This window comes from Catharus ustulatus, chromosome Z, assembly GCF_009819885.2.
Source record: "Catharus ustulatus isolate bCatUst1 chromosome Z, bCatUst1.pri.v2, whole genome shotgun sequence".
In the NCBI taxonomy this organism is placed as follows: domain Eukaryota; kingdom Metazoa; phylum Chordata; class Aves; order Passeriformes; family Turdidae; genus Catharus; species Catharus ustulatus.
In genome coordinates this window covers 48,192,498-48,214,368 of record NC_046262.2, presented here as the reverse complement: position 1 = coordinate 48,214,368, position 21,871 = coordinate 48,192,498, and the positions used below count along the sequence as shown (strand labels likewise).

Below are 21,871 nucleotides of genomic sequence, written 5' to 3'. Positions count from 1 at the left end.
ATACCAACAGCTTCTCACTTCCAGCTTCAAGGGTTTTTTTAGAATGGGAAATACTAGGCAGGCACAGGAGTTTGCTTAAAGATAAATGCTGGGTGAGGCACCAAATACAGGTTTTAGGAAAAAATTCTTTTGTGTGATCCACAGGCACCAAGAACTGCTAGGTACTTCTCTGTATGCAACAAGCTTCACACAATGGGATAAAGTGGTTTTCTGCCCCATCTGCTGAAGAGCTGCCCACCTCCCCTCTCAACAAGAGCTGACACAGCAGTCACACCAGTGCAAACTGCCAACCACCCCTCATCAGCTGCATCCTTCTCACACACCCCATGAGAAACCCATCATGCCAACATAAACACAAAGATCAAGGTGGTGTCAAAGAAATGTGCAACATTTCCACCAACCATTGCTCTGAAGATAAGGTGGTTTTGCTGTCCCCAGGGACATAAAAGCTTCAGCTAAATTATTAGGAATTGCTACATCACTTCTTGTGCTCAGCAGAATGATAGACCTGCAACAGGAACAGCATAGACACAGTTGCTGTTATAAACACATTCTTAAATATTTTGCTGCATGTCTTTACAGCTAGCTGCCCTGAGAGCCCAATCCCTTATTAGTATTTATGACATGGAAACAGTCAACTCTTTCTGAAAGCAGTACTTAGAATTTCCTGGTTTTAAACTGACTTTAAATTTAACTTCAAAATCATTGAAAAGTGTTAATTAAATACAGTCTAGTATTTTGTATCAAAAATCAAGTTTAGATAGTGATCCAAAATTAGAAAATTAAACTGCTGATTATTTTCTGACACTAATTCATCTTTATTTAGTGATAGAATTTTCTCTCTACAGGGAGAGAACAATACGATATCTTTCACATAGTCTTTGCCACTGTCCTTATTAAACAAAAAGATACTCTTGTTTTAAGCAAAGCAGAGTTATTACATGTTTTGTTAAAGAAAATTATTTTTGAACTTAGACATACGTTTTGCACACTTTCAGTGCTCATGTATCATTATCTATTCATTAAATTCTTGTCAGGGAGCAGAGCTACAGCTTTCAGGACATACTAGAAATGAGTGGTCTTTGCACATACCTTTGTGGAATTCCAGATTTTAAATAGCCACCTACATGTCTAATGTCTATTCCAGAAAATAATTTGTTTCCCAACACTGTGCCAGTACAGGCATCTACTGCAACAATAAGTATTCCATTATCCTTGAAGGAAAACATGGTGTCATTGACCTGAATGTGAAGAAAAAGAAAGAGAAAAGGAAATTAATCTGAATCAAGCAGCAATTCTACTGCAATTAGTATTAATCAATCTTATTCTAGTTTAGACATAGTAATTTCCTTACAAATACTTGATTCTCCCTAGAATCTCTTCAGTTTTCCCTTTGGAAGGATACTGCTAATAAGACTTCTGAAATTGCACAGGAGTCCTCAGCCTGTAGCTTCTATAGGAATATTGCACATTCCAGGTGACTTACTACCTGCCTTAGTCATTGCTCCTGCTTTGGGAAGCTAAAATTCAAATACTGAATCCCCTGAACTTCTTGGCAGTAATACAGTTAATTGACACCTGCAGCACACTAGATCCAGCCCAGTTTCTTCCTACTGATTGCTCTTATTGCTTTGGATATGGCACATACATTCCTGGAGAAGTTCACAGCTGCAAGGGTTAAGCTGTTCACATGCCATTTGCCTGCCTGGATAACTGAAGGTTCAGTCAGGCCAACAATGACAGTGCAGAATGTAAGGGATGTACAGACTAAGCTCTGCAGTGGGAGGGTGTCTGCAAAGGGTATTCCACCATCACGTAAAAGTCAAAGTCAAACTAAACTACTTTTTATACTTTTTATCACTTGGTTTATTTGGGCCATATCAGAAAAAATACAAAAATCTACTGATTCTGCAATTGCCATTTAGAGAACTTAAGCAAAGCTTAATGGCTTGTGTGACCCATCCCACTAACTTTCTAATCTGCTTACACTAGGACAATTTCAACAAAACGGATTTAACTAATCAATTGTCAGATCATGTGTTTAATTATTTATAAAACCAGCCATAAATGTGTACTCACACAGATTTAAACATGAAGCTGAACACTTTAAACTCTAATGGGAACGTTTTTCTCTTCAGCAAGTAGGATTCAAATACAAAATGGAGCTTTGAAGCTTCATTTCCTAATTTTAAAAATAAGCTTTTAGGCTTTTTTTAAAACAATGAACAAATTTTTTCATCCAAGTGAAGAAAAACGAGATCTGCATTATGTAGAGCTGTACAACTCTTATAATAAAACTGCTGTAGTGATATTTAAGAAGAAAACCATGAGGAATACTTACATATATAAATGCTTGCTGAGCTCTGCTTGACTCATCAACAGACGAATTAATCTGCACAAGGAGGTAGCTTTTGTGAGGGTCACTGGTGAATACCATCTGGATATCAAACAGAACATTTAAGTACACATATTAATATTTCTTCAACATTTTATCGTGCCAGTTTACAACAGACAGTCCATGCTCCAAAGCAAATGTACCAATTTGTCAGTGACATTGCTTATGGCACTACTAATCCTAATATATATAATGATACATAGTGTAATCTATTTTATCTCTTAATTTCAGTATTTTTCTCAGTTTGTATAGCTGGCACAATTTCAAGTTCATGCTAATAAGCAAAGATCCAAACAAAGAGGTTTGCCATATAGATATCTGCAGCAAAGCACTCCATGTAGCACAGACAATACTGCAGTGCAAGACATCAATCCACCTATGTTCTCTTTTCTGTGGCACTTGGAGCAAGAGCTGCATAAAAGAAGGAAAAAAAAATCTGAAACAATATGCTACAGAAAGGACTCCAAACCTTAAAGCAGTCCAAGAAGACTGAAATTTGGAGTTAAATTGAGTAGACAGCATCACCAATTCTACAGTGCATGAAAATTTTTGCTTATTTTATTTTACCTGAGTTGTGCCACATTTTGTACATGGTACAGTAGTTTTTTCTGGCATCTTCTTTATGACGGTTGGTACTTGGTAGTACTTTGGGTAGGCTTTTGTCATGCAATTACTTATCCCTTTTGATGAATCTTTGGTCACAATCTTGATCCTTTCACATCCCTGAGATGAGCAATAACTGTGACCATCCCTGTTATATTTGGCTTGAAGAAATAAAAACAGTAATCTACACAAAAAGGGGAAAAAATAATCTGAATTAACTGATGAAATATAGGTATTTATAGTCAGTTTTAACAGCTGTATTTAGTAATTTTCAGAAGCAGACAAACTACAATATTCACTTCTGCACCACTATCGAAAGGTTTCAAACTATTTACAGTTTGCTAGGGTTAGGAAATCTCTAACAACTTATGTAAAACTCCCCACAATTAAAGGAGACATCAACATAAATGTAGATGCTTTGCAAAGAACCAGTCCTCAGATCAGTGACTTGCAGGAAACAAAAAACAAATTGCAGGGCATTAATTTTTTCCTTGGTAATAGATCTTCGCAGAAATATTCAGTTTCACCCACCAGCACTGAACAATATAGTTGTGCTACTTCAAATGCCTGGAAATGCAGTTTAGGGTGTAGTTGTCAGTCATGTCCATAGAAGACTTGTAATAGTTCCTGTATTACATTTTAGACTGTCACTAGAGCAGCTCTTACACAAAGCAACATAAATGTCTGTTAAAAAACTGCATTCATTTGTGTACTTATTACAGACAGGCACAGTAGCAGGTAACAGAACAAAATGAGTAAGAGAATAAATTATAAATTCAGAATCAACGTTTGCAAAACTCACAACTGATGTACACAGGACTTAATTTATTGAAAGCTGACCATATCTAAAACCCCTTAGAAGGATCTTAGTGGCCTCTGTGAACAGTACTTTTGAAAGAGAGACTAGGACTTTCAGGTTCTTCTGAGACATCTGAAAACAGATTAGGATTTTCAAAAATACAACTTTTAAGTGTTGGAAGAGAAAGCTTCTTGGAAATTTCTAGAATTTTCAGTTTAACAAGAAAACAGATAATTTCACTGAAGACTAGGAATTAAATCCTAAAAGGCACTGCTCTGCAGCACACCAGATACTATATTTTCCCCAGAAATGGGGTAGGAAATATCCTTGGTGAATGTGGTGCTCCTGAAAAGTATTTCAATCACAACCATGATAGTCTGGAGATTTAAAGACATATAAGCATCCTTCCAAAGGGTTTTGGGGTCCTTCTCAACATCTTTCCTCTCATACAAGTGTCTCTACCAGATGCTTTTAACACTATCAAACTGGACATTCCAGGGCTAAACAACATCTTCTGGTGGAGTCAAATGGCAAGAGTTACCCAGTACTGTTGTCAAAGTAAAACCTCTTGTCTGATCGATTCTTTTCAAGTTCCATCATTGAAGATACGGGCAGGTAGCGCTCCACCTTGCTTGACAGAGCAGATGACCGCCTCTGAAAGGTTTCCAGTACTATAAGAAAATCTGTCTTTGGTTGGTAACAAAGACCAACACGAATCCAGTCATTCCTAAAACCAAAATAAAATGGAGTCCTCATAGTAACAGTTTAGGTGTCAATACAGAGCAAACAGATCACTCAAAAAAAAACCAAAACAGGAACACAAAAAGCTCCTAAGCCCTCAAACAGATGATCAAATCTGCACAGTCTTCCTTTAAATATTTTAATAACTCCGATTGTCTCAGGATATATTTGATTATAGACTTCAGATCTGCCAACAAATTCAAGTATGATAAGCTATTCAACTGCAATTCTGCTCAACTTCCCTATTGGTGCACATTTTTCTGCAGTGGTTTTTCTTTAGAGACACTGTACTGGAGAAGTGTTTAACTTTGGATGCAGTTCTGCGTTTAATCCCTTACTATTCATATTTTAGTATTTGCAACTATGGAGAAAAAAACAAGCTCTGTTTTTCCAGATGGCTGCAAACTCATGCACAGTAATTTTGCAGGATATAACTTCAGCATTGTCCTATGGATCAAAGCAATGAAAGAAAGTAAACATACTTGTTGAAGTTAATGAGGTACAGGTAGGTGACATTTGGAGCTTTTCCATTCCAATGTATTGTATAGCCCTTTTGGAGCATCACCACTGGCTGGTATTGCTGAAAGGCAGCTGCTCTCTGATTAATACCTCGAAGAACCATGGGATAGGCTGGATACTCATCTCTGACAATAGTCATGGAAAGATTCTGTCCATTCCAAGTTTGGACATAAACCTATATGATATTTAAGAAGGTGAATTTGGTCTCTTTGCAAAAAAAAATGAAATAGTTAAGCACAATCAGTACGTTATCAATGAAAACACTGCAATTTGATGTTCTTAGTTATGCAATACACAAATCTCTCCTGAATAAAACTCCTATTTTAAAAACTACTACAGATTTTTCCTGTTTTACAGATAAAAAAGTGTATGGAGGAGAAAAAAAATCAGCTATAACACCTGGCCATACAGAGCAGGAACAAGAATGGGAATCAAACCTGTAACACTTGTATTCAGAAGGTGGTATTTAACATCTCCAGGAAAGAAACCAACAAAACAACCCCTTAAAATCTACTCTGTAAAAAAGAGCACATAGAATTTGCGTGGAAGAAGACATCTTCAATGCAAAAATGTTGTAGCAGATACAGTTGCAACACAGAACTCTCAGCAAACACATTCAGTTTTATCTTGCAGCATCTGATACTGTACCCTCACTCTGCTGAGAGTAAGCACGATATGTACACAACTGGCTGAAGAGTGTGATATGAATATATTTGTTTTTTAAAGTCAAAAAGTTTTGAAATCCTAAGACAGGTAATTTTGTATTTCTTATGCTACCTGACTGCACAAGTAGTTCATATTATAGATTAGCCCCAAACAGATAGCCAAAGTACTAGCCTGTGCATAGTTCCCACTGCAAATCACTCCACTCCATTCTGTGATGTTAATGCATTTGGGATGTTGAATCAAGTAATTATCCATTCGGCCCACATAGGTATCCCTGTAGTCAGTCACTGAACCATCCAGATCATGAAATACTGAGTTCTTGTCACCATCCAGATCTCCTTCTTCAAACCAGGGACCAGGCTTTCCAAAGAAGGCTTTCAAAGAAACCTGACAATGACAATAAAAGTTTTTGCTTTTCCTGAGGTGAAACACAAACTAACAGTGCATATGTGCAGAAACACAGGAATTTGACAAAGCTGATTAAAAACTTCACAGCAAGGATAGCAGAATCTTGCAAAGCAGACATGCTGAGTTTTATAATAGGCTCAGGCCAGCTCTTGCTTCTGAGTGCTAATATTACCACTTGTTACTAAGGATATACCAAACCTTACAAAAGCTTACAAAAATTTCTTTTCAGCTTTACCACAAGTCATTAATCATTTAGTGTAACATATCCTACATCTGTGTTGGTATTGGTTTTTTTGCTCAGGAGACAAAGGATACACTCTGTGTGACCTCCAGCCAGGAGACAAACTCTGAAGCAGATGACCTACGGCCCTTGTCTGCGTATGTTAAATAACAAGAAAAGAAAACCATTTACAAGACTTAAGGAAAACTTGCAATAAACTTACATTTGGACCAAACTTCACAAGAGAAATGTTATTTTTTGGAGTCATCTGCCATGGATTTTTCATCAAAAATCCAACTGCACTGGTAAATCTGTCTGGAGTTGGCACAAAGTTTTTAAATGTGCACTTGGTAAGGTGAATAGGTCCATCATAAATCTGAAAGCCTCTGATTGGAAACGTCCTGTTGATGCAAGCAAATATTTATACCATCCTGTAACAAAACTCTTGATATGTTCAAATCTGTGTCAAATACATTTCTTCTCAGAGAAATCAATAAAATAACAATTATAGAATGACTCACAAGATAGATTTTAGTAAAAGAAATATGGTTTCTCTAATGAGTTAAAAAATCCCCTACTCCTATTTTTTCCTATATTAGAGTTATCACTGTCTATTTACAAATGTGCCCCCTTTTTCAATATGAGGAATACAGCAGAAAACTAATACCACCTGCTCTTTGATTGATCATGGCAACTGGAAGTGATTGCAGACTGGAGGAAAGCAAACATTACTTCTAACTTAAGGAAGGAACACCCAGAGAATGGCAGGTTGGTAAGGCTTAGCTTGATCCTCAGGAAGATGATGGAGCAGCTAATGCTAGAAACCATTTGCAGGTTCCTGAAGGACTGGAAAGCCCTCAGGAATAATCAGCATGCATTCACAAAGGAGAAGCTGATAAACTGTGATTAAATGACTGGTAGAGCAGTGGGAGAGCAGTGGACACAGTCTACCAAAACTTTTTGACACTGTGTCCCATAAAATCCTCATTAAGTAATGGGCAGGATGAGAGGACAAACAGGAGGGCCCAAAAAAGTGATGGCACAAAGTCTGCTTGGAGACCAACAACTGGTGATGTATCCCAAGGGTCAATACTGACTCCAGCCTTGTTCACTATCTTCGTTAGTGAGCTGGATGATTAGGCCAAGTATTATGGGCCAAGTTTGCAGAGGGCACAACACAGAAGGAAGCGGCCGATGCAGCAGAGGGTTGTGCCACCACCCAGACAGATCCTGACAGGCTGGAGAAATGGGTGGATGGGAACCTCATGAACATTCCTCATGGGGGAACATAAGGTCTTGCACATTGGCAGCAACAACCCTTTGTGCCAGTGAAAAGGACCTATTAATCCTAGAGGAAGCTGAATTAACCATAAGCCAAACAATGTGTCCTTGACACAAAGAAGCAAAAGTTATCCAGGCTCCACTGTGAGAAGTGTTACCACCAAACTGAGAGAAGCCATACTTCCCATTTTTTCAGCATTGGTGAAGCAACACATAGAGTGCTTGTCCCCAGTATAAGGCAGATATGGAGATACCAGAAAGTGTAGCAAAGGGCCATAAAGATGATTAAATCCCTGGAGCATCTCTCATGGGAAGAAACACTGGGAAACGTGTTCAGCCTGGAACAGAAAAGCCTCAGGCAGGATTCTCAATGTATACCTGAAGGGAAGGTGCAAAGAACATGGAGCCAGGCTATTCCCAGAAACCACACCAGGAGCAATGCACACAAAATGAAAAATAGGAGGTCTCTGCTAAAGAACTGAGAGAGTAACTGAGCACTGGCACAGGTTGCTCAGGAAAATTGTGGAGAATCCACCCATTGAGTTGTAGTAAAGACACTGAATGTTGTTGTGGAACATGAGCTCTAGGTGACAGTTGTTGAGCAGCAGAGTTGGACATGATGACTTCCAGAGGCTCCTTCCAGCCTCAGTTATATGATTCCACTCAACAAGACTGAATACCTCCTACCACCAACACATTAAGCTCTCCCCTTTAAATGGCTGAACAGCAAAAATCTAGGATGGCGGGGGCCCACTTCACCCTTTGTACTAATTGGCCAAGGATGTGTGGGGACAGAACCTGGAGCCAGGGGGCATGGCCAAGACATTGTGCTACTTGATAACATCTTACACCATGGCTAGGAGGTAGGGGAAAGGGACCCTCTCTTGCTTCCTGAAGGGACAGAGCTCCTTTTTCTGGGGAAATAACACTGGGGTAACACTGGTCCTGACCAGAGGATCTGTCCGCCAGGAGAGCACTTTCGGGTGCTGATGGTCTCTTGGTAATCTTCCTCTTCGTCTTGCAGGCAAACCAGTGCCAGATTGAGTGGTGAGCATTTTATTGTACATATATCACCTTTGTTTTGCATACTTTTGTTATTAATACTGTTTCTATTACTGTTAATATTCTTAATCTCATTGCTTCCAGTACAATGTCTCAGGTCAAGATCTCTGTCTTTTGTCTTTCTCACCTGAGGAGTTGGGGAAAGGGGAGTGGCCACATTGGGCTCAATTTCCAGCTGGGATTAAACCAAAACTTACTTCTTATTCTGTGGCAAGGGTAGGATTTGGTACTATGTTAAACAAGCATCAGCACAAGACAAACAGAAAAGAGAAGGATCATGGCCACAGATTAGAATTTGTCACAGACAGATTGCAGTCTCCAGTCCCAAACTGACCTCTGAAATTCTTTTACCTGAAAGCTCTCCTCTAGACCCAAATACTTTTTAAGTCTAACGTTTAATTTAAGTAGGATAATTTAAATTGCTACAGCATAGTAATCTGTGAAAGTATCAGATGAACTTGCTTCAGAGTGACACAGCTGCACATATAGGATTAAAAAGAAAAAGAGAGCATCACTTTCAATGGAGTCTTAAACTGAATTTTTCTTGTATTTCTACCTCATTCATGACATACTTACCGATTTCTAGGCAGAGTGCGTGTCTTGTTGTCTATTCCTCCAGTTCCCACATATTTATTTTGTCCACCTTGAAACCCATAATTTTTGCTCTCACCTATGAACAGTGACTCTGATACCTCCTGGCTGGCACCTTCATCATTTGGGAAGCTCCCATCACTATCAAAGCACATCAGAGATAAGTCTTTAGCCAAGACTCTCCAGCATATGATTATACCAAGGCATAGCACTACTTTTCCTTCTGTAACAGTCTTCCTCAAGTATAGACTTCATGTACAATACAGAAAACAATAGATTTAACCATTAAAATCAACAGAGGCTAACTCACTGAAATGTTCAGCAGAGCCAAACATTAACATTTCTAACTCCCTTTGTAGTGCAGCATCTTTTTATTTACAGCCCACTTTTCCAACCCTAGAACCAGTTTGTCATAATCTAAATAGCAGTAATTTCAGACCACTATCTAAGTTACTTGATATTTTTTATTAGAGAGAGACTTTACTTCTGTTAAATGCTCACCCTCTTTCTTTTCCATTACTCGCTTTCAGCTGCTCAGGAAGAAAATAAAATGCTGCCGAGGGAATCATACACTACCAAGAATACCTGAATATATATAACCTTTTGGGTAAAGAGGCAGCAAACTGTGGTAAACAAAGCACAGACTGAACTGAAGTGGAAACTTTGGCAGCTGTGCCAGTTTACAGCCTCTACAACATCATCTGCATGGATGGAAATACAACCAGGCCCCTAATCAAAATTGCAGCCTTATGAAAACATACTATTAATTTTAATAGATGGTCATAGATTTTCTAAGCTTTTATGCAAGAAAACATAGAAATTATTAACAAAGTACTCACCTAGCAAATGTCAAACCTATTCCATTGTCTGCAAACCTACAAGAAAATCGAAAACATCAGTTGTTTTTTCTGAATTATCCTACAATTGACTAATGTAACAGCATATCCTGCTATGCACTGAAAAAAACTTGAATTTTTCTATAAATGGAACTTAGAACCACCACACAGAATTGTTGTTAAAAAGCAGTAAAACAATTTTACGCACATTTTAGAGGGTTTCACGGAGACAACAGAAACGCCAGTCTGAATTTACTGTCTCTATCAACTCTTAGGCTTCTTTATACTACAGCTGTTTTTTGCTCTTTAAGACAGGTTCTCATCTAATCACAGAAAAACTTGCATATTTGAAGTTGTGGGATGGTATGAAAGCTGATCATACTGAGAAGTTCCTAAAGTTAATCATTACTCCTCTCCTATAGTGTAATGCACTTTCATAAACAAAGTTTCAGGGAAAACTTAACAGTATGCAGTTGTTTGCTTCCAAACACCTACCCAGAGTTCTGAATGAGGATATCCCCTCCCCTGACCCAGGCTCCATGATCATTGTTTTTGAAAGAGATTAATCTGTCAATCAGGGCAGCAACTCGAGGCTTTTCAGGGTCTGCATCTTGATGAGGTCGAAACCTGGGACAGATAAACAGTACAGTAGAAGAAAACTTTTTATTTTACATGTGCCATATATCTTGTGCTGAGTAAACCTGAAAGATAAACACTCATCTGATGGACAAATTCTACTCTGCTTTGTGTTTGGAATGAAAGAAGCTAAAAGCAGGTACATCTCTGGCTATCTAGTACTAGCAAAGCATCTCTGGGGCATAACGAAGCAGAAATGTGAAACTTACTTTTCCAGCAAGAGCCAGACAGGCTCTTGCTCAGTCTCTCTAAGTTTCTTTAGCTGCCTTTAGCCTCCCTTTATCCCCTTTTCTTTCTGCCCTCCCCACCTGTAGTGAAGCACTAATGTGAAAGTTTGTTGAAGAGAATTGTAAGATCCTTGGAAGGACACACAGGGCTGCCATTAGGTATGCAGAACAGACTGGACATTTGTCTAACTGATACTTCAAATGTTTCAAACTCTTCTGACATATAGCAGTGCTGCTTCTTTGGGCATGCCTGAGATTTTTTTAATGCATTGTTACAAGATGGTCTTGTACTGTAAATTATAACTGGAATCTAGTTTAAATAGTAGGAAGAAACAGTCTGATTAAGAACTGGCGACATTTTCACTTGATTACCTCCAGGACTCCAGACAAAAAGTAATACATTTTTTAAAAATGGCCAACAGGTATTTTGAGTATGTAAAGATACCTATGTCTTTTATCCCAACCACCTAACACTCTTTTGTTCAGATTTGGATCTGCCCCCTCCCTATCCAAGGGAGAAAGGGGAAGATAGGTAAATGCTAGGCTTTGATAGTCTCAGTCTGCTCAATTAACATTTAAATCCCTCCAGTTCAGTTCCATGTACAATGACTAGGAACCTCACATAGTTATGCAGTACCTCATTCTGTTTTTTTTCTTTTTGCTGTGAAACATGACCACATTTCATGCACTGAGTTTCTTGCATCCTCAACACCTAGAGGTTCTCAGAGAGCATCTTGCCCCTCTCAAGTTCCTCCTGATTACCTGTTATGGCCGAGGTAAACCACATGGGTTTTATGGGAGCAGCAGTCACTTAACTGTCCTTGTCTTAAACAAGTCAATTGACAATAATCTATGAACCATATTTTCAGTGCTAATACTTAGTTGACACAAAAATAGTGACAATATCGGACAATATCCAATATTCATTTAACCACTATCCCAGGTTATTTTATTTGAAGTTCAGGACAAGACTAACCAGGCACACTATAATCTGGAACTCTCCTAGACTTTTCATTACTTTCTCTCACTTTGTAAACTGAAGAAAATGAGGTTGATTGTACCACCTCTGCAAAGACCCTTCAGTAGAACTGTACTACTGAGCTATGACTTCCAAGTTTAGAAGGAACAGCAGAAACATTCAGCAGTAGAAAAGGTAAATGGATGCAATACTGAGGCCTTTTTCTAATAATTAAAACTCAGTTATAAATCAGAAGATCAGATTTAAAAATAATATTTTCCTATTAGCAGGAATTACAGAAAACATTTTAAGCATGACAGTAGAGCATGTTTGAATCAATGTCTTCTAAGAGGATGGAAACTACCCTGAGCAAGACTTCAGAAGAAATCCGAATTCTTTAAGGAACACCATCTCTGTTGTTCCCAAAACAGATAAATGAGAGAACATATATATAAATTTACAGATTGGTTACAATTTATATATTTTTTTATTGCAGTAAAAGGTTGTTCCCCATGTGAATATAAGAGCAGTCTCGAAACTTTGCCATTTTCCACTCACTTGACAGAAAATATGCTTTACCTTGCATTGTTGTCCAAACAAAGATATTCTCTGGGATCATCAGCACTAGCATTAGTTGTTTTAACACCCTTATCAATGAACAAACCAGCCTGAAATAAGCACGGAAAGAAAATTCATACTATTCAAAATTAAAGACAGAGTAAAAATGAAATTTTAAATATTTAAGCATTGCATTCCATATAAACATATTAGAAACTCTTAGATCTTTCAGTTTGGCTTCAATTGGCATATTGTCTAGGGGAAAGCTAGCTAATTAATATAATAGACCAGTCTGTGCTAAAATTAAAGGAATTATCTGTGATTTAAAAAAAAAAAAGTCACGGAAAATGATCAAAGTTCATTTCAGATTTCTTCAGATTTCTTTCACAACATCTATTTGAGGTTTTCCATTTATTACCAGATGCTGTTCTGGAAAATCTGGAAGCCAATCTTGTGGTGAGTTCAAATTATTCTCATAAATGGAAAAGAAAACCCAAAATCCACTGAGAAAAATCCTTTGCATTCCACTTTAAAACTAAACTACCTTTACCAATAAAGATTATTTTGGTCCAAGCAGCAATAAGCTTGAAACTCATTAATCCAGTATGAAATAAATTACTTGAGAAAACAAAAGCATGAGGAAGCATTTGTGCTCTTTTACCTGAATTACATACAAATATCTGCGACTACTTTCACCTCTGATCCAAATTACAGTTACAATCGAGTCTTATACATAAGCAGATTCTCACACCTGCAGTTCTCTTTCAACATGGAACTTTAGCACACAAATTGCTACCCTGGTTTAAAGATGGTAACAACTACATAGGTGAAACTCTTTACTTCACAATGCACTTTTTCATTCAGTATGTTCTAATCCCAATCTGAACAAAATGCCCTACGGTCCCAAACACAACTTCCATCAAACAATGCATCATTTCTTGGTATCCCAGGCAACCAGTTGTCAGGCAAAATCAGTTTCACTTGGCAAAAAAAAAAAATTCAATTACGATTCTGTAAGGTTTCAATGGTTAAACTGTGAGAATCTCCTGTAGCAATTAAACATTAATAAGTATTTATTTAGAGTTTAGTGGTTTTATAAATTTCATTATATTTCTACATACAGACAGCAACTAGATTCCAAATTAAATACTTTAAGCACTTCAGGTGAAATGAAACTTTAGCTGAGATGTGGAAATAGTTTTAAAGTCATAGTAACAAAACACTCCTCAATGACTGTAGGCTGAGAACTCCATAAGAAAATGCAAATAAGTGAGCTCCTGAAGGCAATATTAAAGCTTAATCTCTAGCCAGAGACTGCATCACCATCTGCAAACACCTGAGGCTCAGAAAAATAAGTTGTAGCTACTGCAGCAAGCTATTAGGTGAATTACTGCTACAATAAACTTTGATTCTTCAGGGTCAGCTTTTTTCCAAGTAGGAAACAAAGCTGCAAAGAGTAACATCTGAAATGCTACTTCTGAAAAAATATTTTATTAGAAGTATTTAATTGATTTTAGTTGTTTGTGCCTTACGAGGATCTGAAACAGTGAATACTCAAAATACAACTAGAAAATACATCCACGCTGATTATACATTGTTCTACAGTACAGTTCAAACACAGCACAAATTTTTACCTCATACCCAGCTTAAAATGTGAACAGCCAAATTCTAATATAGAACGCTGAGAAATAAAAACTTCACTTTTTTTAAAATAACATGCTACATTACCTTAAAATTAGAATGAACCCTGTTGTTATAGAAGATTCCTAGGGGTGTAAGCTCTGATTTGGTTTCGATGGCTAAACTATGAGAATCTCCTGTAGCAACCTTGTGGAACAAATACCAAATTCCAGCATCCTGCAAATAATGAGAGAATATTACTTATAAGTGATTCTGGTACTATTATTGATGCTGATATATATTTTAAAATAAAGTCGTGAAACAACAATTTAATCAGGGAAAAAGTGGGATTTTACAAATAAGGCTATTTTCTAGTGGACAATATCAACTAAAAAGTGTTTAGCTTCTCAGCCGTTCAACACCATGTATTTAAGATGTTCTAATATTCCAAAGTAGAAAAGCGTCCAAGTTAATGTAATTTCTGCATTTAAGTTATGTCATCCCACACACTAGCTTTTCATTTACAAGTAGATAATACTATTCACAGTAAGATACTCAAAATCATTCCTCCTATCCTTACTGTTCCAGTCTATTAAGGTTGGTACATCTCTGTTCCCATCAAAATGTAAATGGCACAGCCAAAAACACCCTCAAGAGCTTTCAGAAGACAGGAAAAAAAGCACATCAAGCAATCTGGTCGGTTCAAGGCACTGTGCCAATGACATGCAGTAATAATTTTAGTATCTGTTCATTTTCTACGCCTCTTTAATATCTCTGCTCTTAAAGATGCTGGTTTGTCTGCTAAATGAGACCCACAAAATTTCCCTTTCAACTACATCTGCATTTACAAGATGTGGCACCATGACATCTGCATCGCAGACACCTACAGACATCAAAACCTTTGCCTGACCATAGGCTGTGCGCCCTTGAAAAAAAAAATCTCCCCACAAGGCACATTAAAGGATTAAATGGTAGCTAAAGAAACACTAAGTGCTCCATCTCACAAAAACAGTCATCAACCTTTTCAAGAAACATGGATAAAGTGAATTCATCCTGGCTTAAAAGATTTAATGCATTTCATTCCAAGAATATACTAATTTTCCAATGAGTGTTGGAAATTCTACTTTACAGTAATGTTCCCATCCCAGTATGTAATGATGACACACTGACATTTCTGGTGATTAACCATTACAAAGCAAGTATAGATGTTCCATTAATAAAAACCAAAATCTTACCTCACATATAATTAAGTACAGCTCTGTGCTTGGCAGACTCAAATTCTATCCAAAACACCCCCTGACGCTTGGAAAATAGACTTAGATAAACTTAAAAGCTTGTTAAGCATCTGCAAGCATTCAGAAATATGAAAAAGGTTGGGGTTTTTTCCTCTTTTCTCTCATACACACCAAAACAAATGAAACATCTACTGCCTATACAGCCTGACAATAGGCTTCACTGCATAACCAAGGACCAGGGAGAGGAATGGAATTACTTAGTTGTGAATTGCTCTAGCCCATACCAGCAAAAAGACTTTAGTGCAGAGTCTGTATGAGAACAGCTGAATTATTATATTTCTGAAACAATAAGCTGTGGTCCCTTTTATACTGACATGTTTACATCCATGCAAGGACCTATATCAGAGTGGCTAAACTTTGTAACAGACACAAATGCTTGCTCCAGTCAGGTAGATCCTGCTAATAAAAGGAGGTAACATCTACTGCGATGAGCAACACAACTAGAAAAACCTTGCAGGACTTAAGCACCAGATCAAAGAAGCAAAGAAGCTGTTTAACTTAGCCTGCAATGCCTAAACTAGTTACATTACATAAAGCAAGCAAAATGGAAAGACATTGTGCTGGACAGAAAAGAGCTGTTTTAATTTGGGAGGTGGGTCGAGATCCCTCCTAGTGGTAGACTGTCAAGTAGAAAACAAATAAACAGAAGCAAACCTACTACAATGAAAGCAACAAGAATGAGACCACACAAAAAACAGAATGAAATTTTCTGATTTTTTTAATACTCCAGATATTTCAACTAGCTAAGTACTTTGAATCCTATTCTATTTATTAATATCAGTTACCTGTTGATAAATAAATGATTTAATTATATAAACGTTATCAGTTACAGATAAATGTTATCTGTGGCTAAAAGTACACAGTCTCATATTCTACCAACACCAGAGCCTTTACAACAACAATCTTTCCCGTTTTGCATTGCCACTGATCTCTTCAGAATAATCCAGTTTAAAAAACCTTACACATCTTAGCCTCTTATCCAATATAGAACAGACTCCAGCCCTCTCTTGCACAGTATGTGCAGATCCTTATACCACATGAAGCTATGACAAGATATTTGCACTCAGGTTCAGAACAAGCAAAACCACATCACATGGCTGGAAACAACTGACTAACAGCAACAGAAGTGAAGTGTTTTAACTGTTTTGTAAACAACGACACTTTTTTGTAGTCATTTTTCATTCCAGTGACTACAGCTTTTGCAGAGCTGTCACTAAACTCATGACAACCTACAGAAAACATAGAAGACTTAACATGAAATACCAATTCTGTGAAAATAAAAGGATTTCTACATAGACACTACAACATTTTTACATTGACACTACTCTCAGGTCTACTAAACACAAAGAAGATCTTCTTGGTTGCAGCCACAACAAAGATTTTTCGCATCATTTAAACGCACACCTAGACACGTACTTTCAATGCCAATATGTTGTCAAACATAAAAATATTCATATATAAAAAAAGAAAAACATATGTATATCTGGCAGTGTAAATGTTTTTACAAATGCCAGTGGCATAAGCAGTTTGACATTAATTACATCCATAAGCCTTACCTGTGAGCCTGCTGCTGCATTATTTATAAGATGATTATTGGGATGAGAAATCCAGAATGTTGAAACAGCCCTGCAATATTATTCAGAAACAAGTTACTACATAAAATCTCTAGCTCCAGCAGAAGTATCTTCCCTTTTTAACATGTACATCAGGAAAAGCTAAATTGATAAAGTAACTGTTTCACATCCAAAATACAAATCACAACTCCCACATCTAGAAGTCAAAAATGCCTTTTTCTTAGTTCAGTGCACAGTATTGTATTTAATGTTGTGCAGATATTCCACGTAATGATAAACAGTTTTAAGAAGCTTTCACAAGAAACAAGTAGTATTCAGAAAAAAAACCAGTGGTGACAACTTGAGAATATGCATATATTTATGTAGTAGTGAAGATGTTCAACAGATTTTCAAGGTTCCAAGTATCACGAAAACCAACAATATTCCTACAAACCATTTTATTTCTTTAATAGAAGACTAAATGTTTATTTTTATTGCCATTTTTAAAATACCACTGCATTCATTAAATTATTGATAAAAATGTTTTCCTTCTGTATTGTATGATAATCAAGAGATTCGCCGCAATTCAACTGCTACAGTTGGCTGGGTTTTACTTTTTCATCATGACATACTCACATGCAGTCTGTGGCTGGCACTGGGACATAACTTCCATACACTTTATCCCTAATCCCAACACACATGCTGCTGTTTCTGTCTGTAGGTAGAAGAGTGCCTGGTTTTGTGACTAGCCCAAGGTTGTGGAACAAAGTATTCCTCTGCTCAATGCCATCTTCTATGAAGAAACAGTGACCTAGTGTGTCGTAGCCAATGGTGTCCTTTATCTGTAGGAATACAAGTTCATTATGTCAGCAGTAACAGCATTTATTTGACAAATACCATCTAGTTTTACTATCTTGGCACAGTTGCAGAGTGAAGTGCCAGTATCAGCAGCTCAGATGATTCAAGTACATAGATTTATTCACCCCTTACAAACACACTGCTATGTCTGGAGAGCTTAGCTGCCTTACAGCTGTCTTACAGCTAGCTGCTATGAGAATCTAAAAAAACAGAATGGTGAGAACTGTTAAATTACTGTTTTCAGTAATTTATTTATCCACTGAAATAAGAAAACCAGTGCTGAGCATTGAATTTGCAGAAGAGATGGGATTATTTTGGCATATAAATGCTCTTTATAATATTTATGCCAACATAATATGTTTTACTCTCTATGCACCTACCAGCAAACCATTAGTTGCATGAACAGTGACACATCTGGAAAAACAGTGATGAATGGAAAGACCTTCCAGATAAGTTTTAAAATTATATCCTCCTTTTTCATCAACATCCCCACAAAGGTGAAAGTGAACAGGGTAACTTCCAATCTGCTGCTGGCCCATTTGCCTCAATTCCACATAGGAAAGGTGAACAGATGTAAAATTCTTCAAAATCTAAAAAAAAAAAAAAAACAAACCAAAAAAACCACAAAAACAAAAAAAAAAAAAAACCAAACAAAACCCAAAGTAAATAACCAATTATTTGCTTTTAACCAATGGAAATTTTAAGTTAATACATCATCTACCTGACATGTACAGGCCAACAAATAAAACTTGGAACAAACTTTACTGTCTTGCTTTACATGCTCTACAAGATGCCTTACAAAACTGTATCCTTCATAAGTAAGTTCAAAATTTAAACCTCCATGTGGCTACAACAGAAGAATTTTCACAAGACATATTGCGACACTTTACTATTAGATCTTTACCAGGTGGCACATTAAATATTCTCACATGCACTGTCCAATCAAACAGAAGTCACCCACATCTAGGTGTGTCTGTAACAGAGCTGCACCAGCACAGGTACAGGCTTAGTTGAATAAAAACCACAGAATACTGCAGTTTCAAATTAATCTGTTGAGAAACTGAGTCCAGTTGAGAGTCACAGAGACACTCATGGTGCCAATTGGTTCTACCCTTTCATTTCCTCAGCACAGTAGCATTATTTGCTTTCTTTATGCCTGGTCCCATTGCCTCTTGTCCTATTGCTGTGCACCTCCAAAAACTGCTGTGGTCACTCTGAAACCTTGCCAGCACCAGAAGACAGCAACAAGCTCCCTTCTCTCAGCACTCTGTCACTCATCATCACACACTGCCACATCACCTTTCCTGCACACCCCTGTGCATCTACATTTTCATTGCAATGAGAACCCAAAACTGGACACTGCACTCCAGAGAAACGTCTTTACTACGGAATATATTAAATTATCCTCACAATCACACAACTTCACATTACAGTTACTGTGTATGAAGTAAAGTCATAATGAGGTTGTACCACTAATGCAGGAGACGGAAAGTATTTTCTCCCACTGAGTCTGCTATGAAAGTATAAACCAAGTGCAACAGCTAAACTGCAACCACCTAACCTGAGTTAAAAACCAAACAAAAACCCCCAAAAAAAAAAAAAAAAAACAGAAACCAAACCAAAACAAACCCTACTTCTTTTTTTTTTTTTTTTTGGTAACTTCATTTACCTACACTGAGTATTTATGAAAACTACCAATTTTCATAGGGAAATCAGTAATATTTTTTTCCTTCTCCTTTAACTGCACTCTTAGGGTTTTCGTACCTAACATCTAGAGAGGGATAGTGTTGTGGGTTGGCGAGGTTTAGAAATTTTTCCCATTATTATGTTAAGCTAGCCGGCATGGCTCTCCTATTAGCCGTTAAGAGCTGGAGACAAAGGACTAGCTGAAGCAAGCTGATGGCCCCATTAGGGAAAGGTGGAGTCCTGATTTTGTTTTCGGCAAGTAAGAGGACACTGGGGGTAGGAGAACTCTTACAGCTCGCCGGCCGAACTCGAGAAGAGAAGTTCTTTTTCTCCTGTTGGGATCAGGCTTCTTGGATTTGGACTGCTAAAGCTTCCTGCTTCCTCTGAACAACTGGGAACTGGGACGCCCACGGTGAGCAGAGTTTCCTTCCTCACCCTTTTCTTCCACCTGGGGCGGAGAGGCCACCTGGCCCCCTCCCCTGCCCCTGCAGCAGCCGCGACTGAGAGACCGCCTGCCCTGCTCCATCGGAGAGCCATCGGTGACTGAAAAAGGGACTGGGACTGAATTCTGTCACTGTTTTTTTTTTCTTTCGTATAGCTGATGCTGTTTTTGTTTGTCTTATAAATATATCAGTAAAGAACTGTTATTCCCAACCTATACCTTTTTTTTTTTTGTGCCTGCGAGTTCCTGAATTTCCTTTTCCTGGTAATACTGTCCCTTTAAACCGGGACAGATGGTCAAAACAGATCTTTTAGGCATTCCTAATCTCTAACTCTTACAACTGAAAAGCACCAAAACTGCAGTGCCTCTCCTCACTGCTACTAAGCCCCCTCTAGGCTAATGAACTAGTGTCTAATAGGAAATTCAGGATGTTCAAAAGCTATTACATTTCTTAACATCTAGGATCCATCTGCTTAAGCATGCAAAATTAGTATAAGCCTAAAATACTTTCAGCGCTGAAGTCCAGGTTTTGCAACAGATACTCACTACTCAGTCTCCTGGGAACAATTTATATTTGATGAGCCAAAATGTTTGTTTTCTCTTCTACCTTCCAGACAACTGAAGGTCTGCTTATTCACACTTCTGTGGCAATCAAGGTCACACTTAGTGAGACTCATCAAGACTCACCACTTGTCAATATCTTCTTTCATTACATTATCTTGAACCCTTGACTTTTTGAGTCCACCTACCTTCACCCACAAAACAAAAGCTGCCACATATTAGGAAAGGGCTAATTTTCCTTCCTGCTATTATGGCCACCACTATGAAATTAAAATCTGTATCCAAATACATTAGAAAGAGATTTCAGCTGTGATGACCACTAAATGAGCACAAATATATTTGCAATTATAATCTGAGGCCTCAAACTTCTCCAGCATCACTGAAGCACTGCTGCTCAACTCTTTAATCTAAAGATGTAAATGACCACAAGTTTAAACACTAGTTTCTAGAACACTCCTTTCTCTCAGCTTTATGTTCATAATACAAGAAATTTGAAGTAGCTTCCTTTATATAATCTCAGTAATTTCAGATTTTTAAGAAACTAAATACAAAACCCCATAGTGCAAGTCAGTTTCTTTCCCCTCCCTGCCTCTTTAGTGACCAGGTTCAGACAGGAAACCTGAATTAGGATTCAATACTCATCACCTGGGGAGGTACAAAGGCAGTGAAAGAAAGGAAGAGAAATACAAGGGAGATAGCAAGCTTTATTCTGTAATGTTATAGGATGCACATGCATGGATGTCACTTGCTTAATCCCTGCCATACAATGTTACAACACCTGCTGGACGTTTCTAGATCAGTTTGTGCATTATATCCCTTCTTTCAATTCCGCAGACTAAGTCTTGAGGAGTTAAATCTAATCTGGGTAAAGCTGGGAACAGAGCCATTTCCACACAAAGCAACTGAATGAATTGATATTCTTTAAGTTTTCAAATCCCTTGAAGTCAAACATTAACCTTTTTGACTTTAATACATGCCTTTACATGACAGAAAGTTAATTGGAGATATTTTTCAAACCTTGATATGTCCACCAAATGTATCATAACTGAAGAACTGACAGTCCTTTTCAAGATAGCAGGTATTTTCTGTCTCCCCCCTTATCAGGATGTTTCTTGTAAGAACTCCAACTTCTGCTCTCATGTCCACTCCATCAATTACTTCTCCTACATGAGGAAACTGTGGGTTTTCTGTCCAACAACAAATTTTGAAGCAGGATAAAAAGAAGAAGAAAAAAAGTCACCACTGATTAAAACCAGAATTGACTTACATAAATAAGCAAGATAACTGCGGTAACAAAATCTGTGCGTTCCTCCCCCTTAACATGCTGGTCTCTCTTAGCTTTTCTTATGGTAGATG

The 21,871-nt window shown here is 37.6% G+C and overlaps 1 protein-coding gene across 4 annotated transcripts in view; it reads right to left on the bottom strand.

Moving 5' to 3' along the window:
* The window catches only part of CEMIP2 (cell migration inducing hyaluronidase 2), a 51,185-nt gene that overhangs the window by 2,675 nt on the left and 26,639 nt on the right, over positions 1–21,871 (bottom strand). For 3 of the 4 annotated variants that reach the window (XM_033084688.2, XM_033084687.2, XM_033084686.1), the window contains exons 7-23: positions 21,533–21,702; positions 18,207–18,416; positions 17,605–17,810; positions 16,972–17,041; positions 14,229–14,357; positions 12,522–12,610; positions 10,617–10,748; positions 10,125–10,160; positions 9,271–9,426; positions 6,575–6,752; positions 5,895–6,110; positions 5,021–5,232; positions 4,339–4,524; positions 2,963–3,182; positions 2,342–2,437; positions 1,093–1,241; positions 402–508 (exon numbers count right to left, since the gene is read on the bottom strand). In XM_033084688.2, coding sequence (XP_032940579.1) covers positions 402–508; positions 1,093–1,241; positions 2,342–2,437; positions 2,963–3,182; positions 4,339–4,524; positions 5,021–5,232; positions 5,895–6,110; positions 6,575–6,752; positions 9,271–9,426; positions 10,125–10,160; positions 10,617–10,748; positions 12,522–12,610; positions 14,229–14,357; positions 16,972–17,041; positions 17,605–17,810; positions 18,207–18,416; positions 21,533–21,702 — 2,562 coding nt within the window. The remainder of the gene's footprint in view (positions 1–401; positions 509–1,092; positions 1,242–2,341; positions 2,438–2,962; positions 3,183–4,338; positions 4,525–5,020; positions 5,233–5,894; positions 6,111–6,574; positions 6,753–9,270; positions 9,427–10,124; positions 10,161–10,616; positions 10,749–12,521; positions 12,611–14,228; positions 14,358–16,971; positions 17,042–17,604; positions 17,811–18,206; positions 18,417–21,532; positions 21,703–21,871) is intronic. The other variant, XM_033084689.1, reaches the window with a different exon arrangement.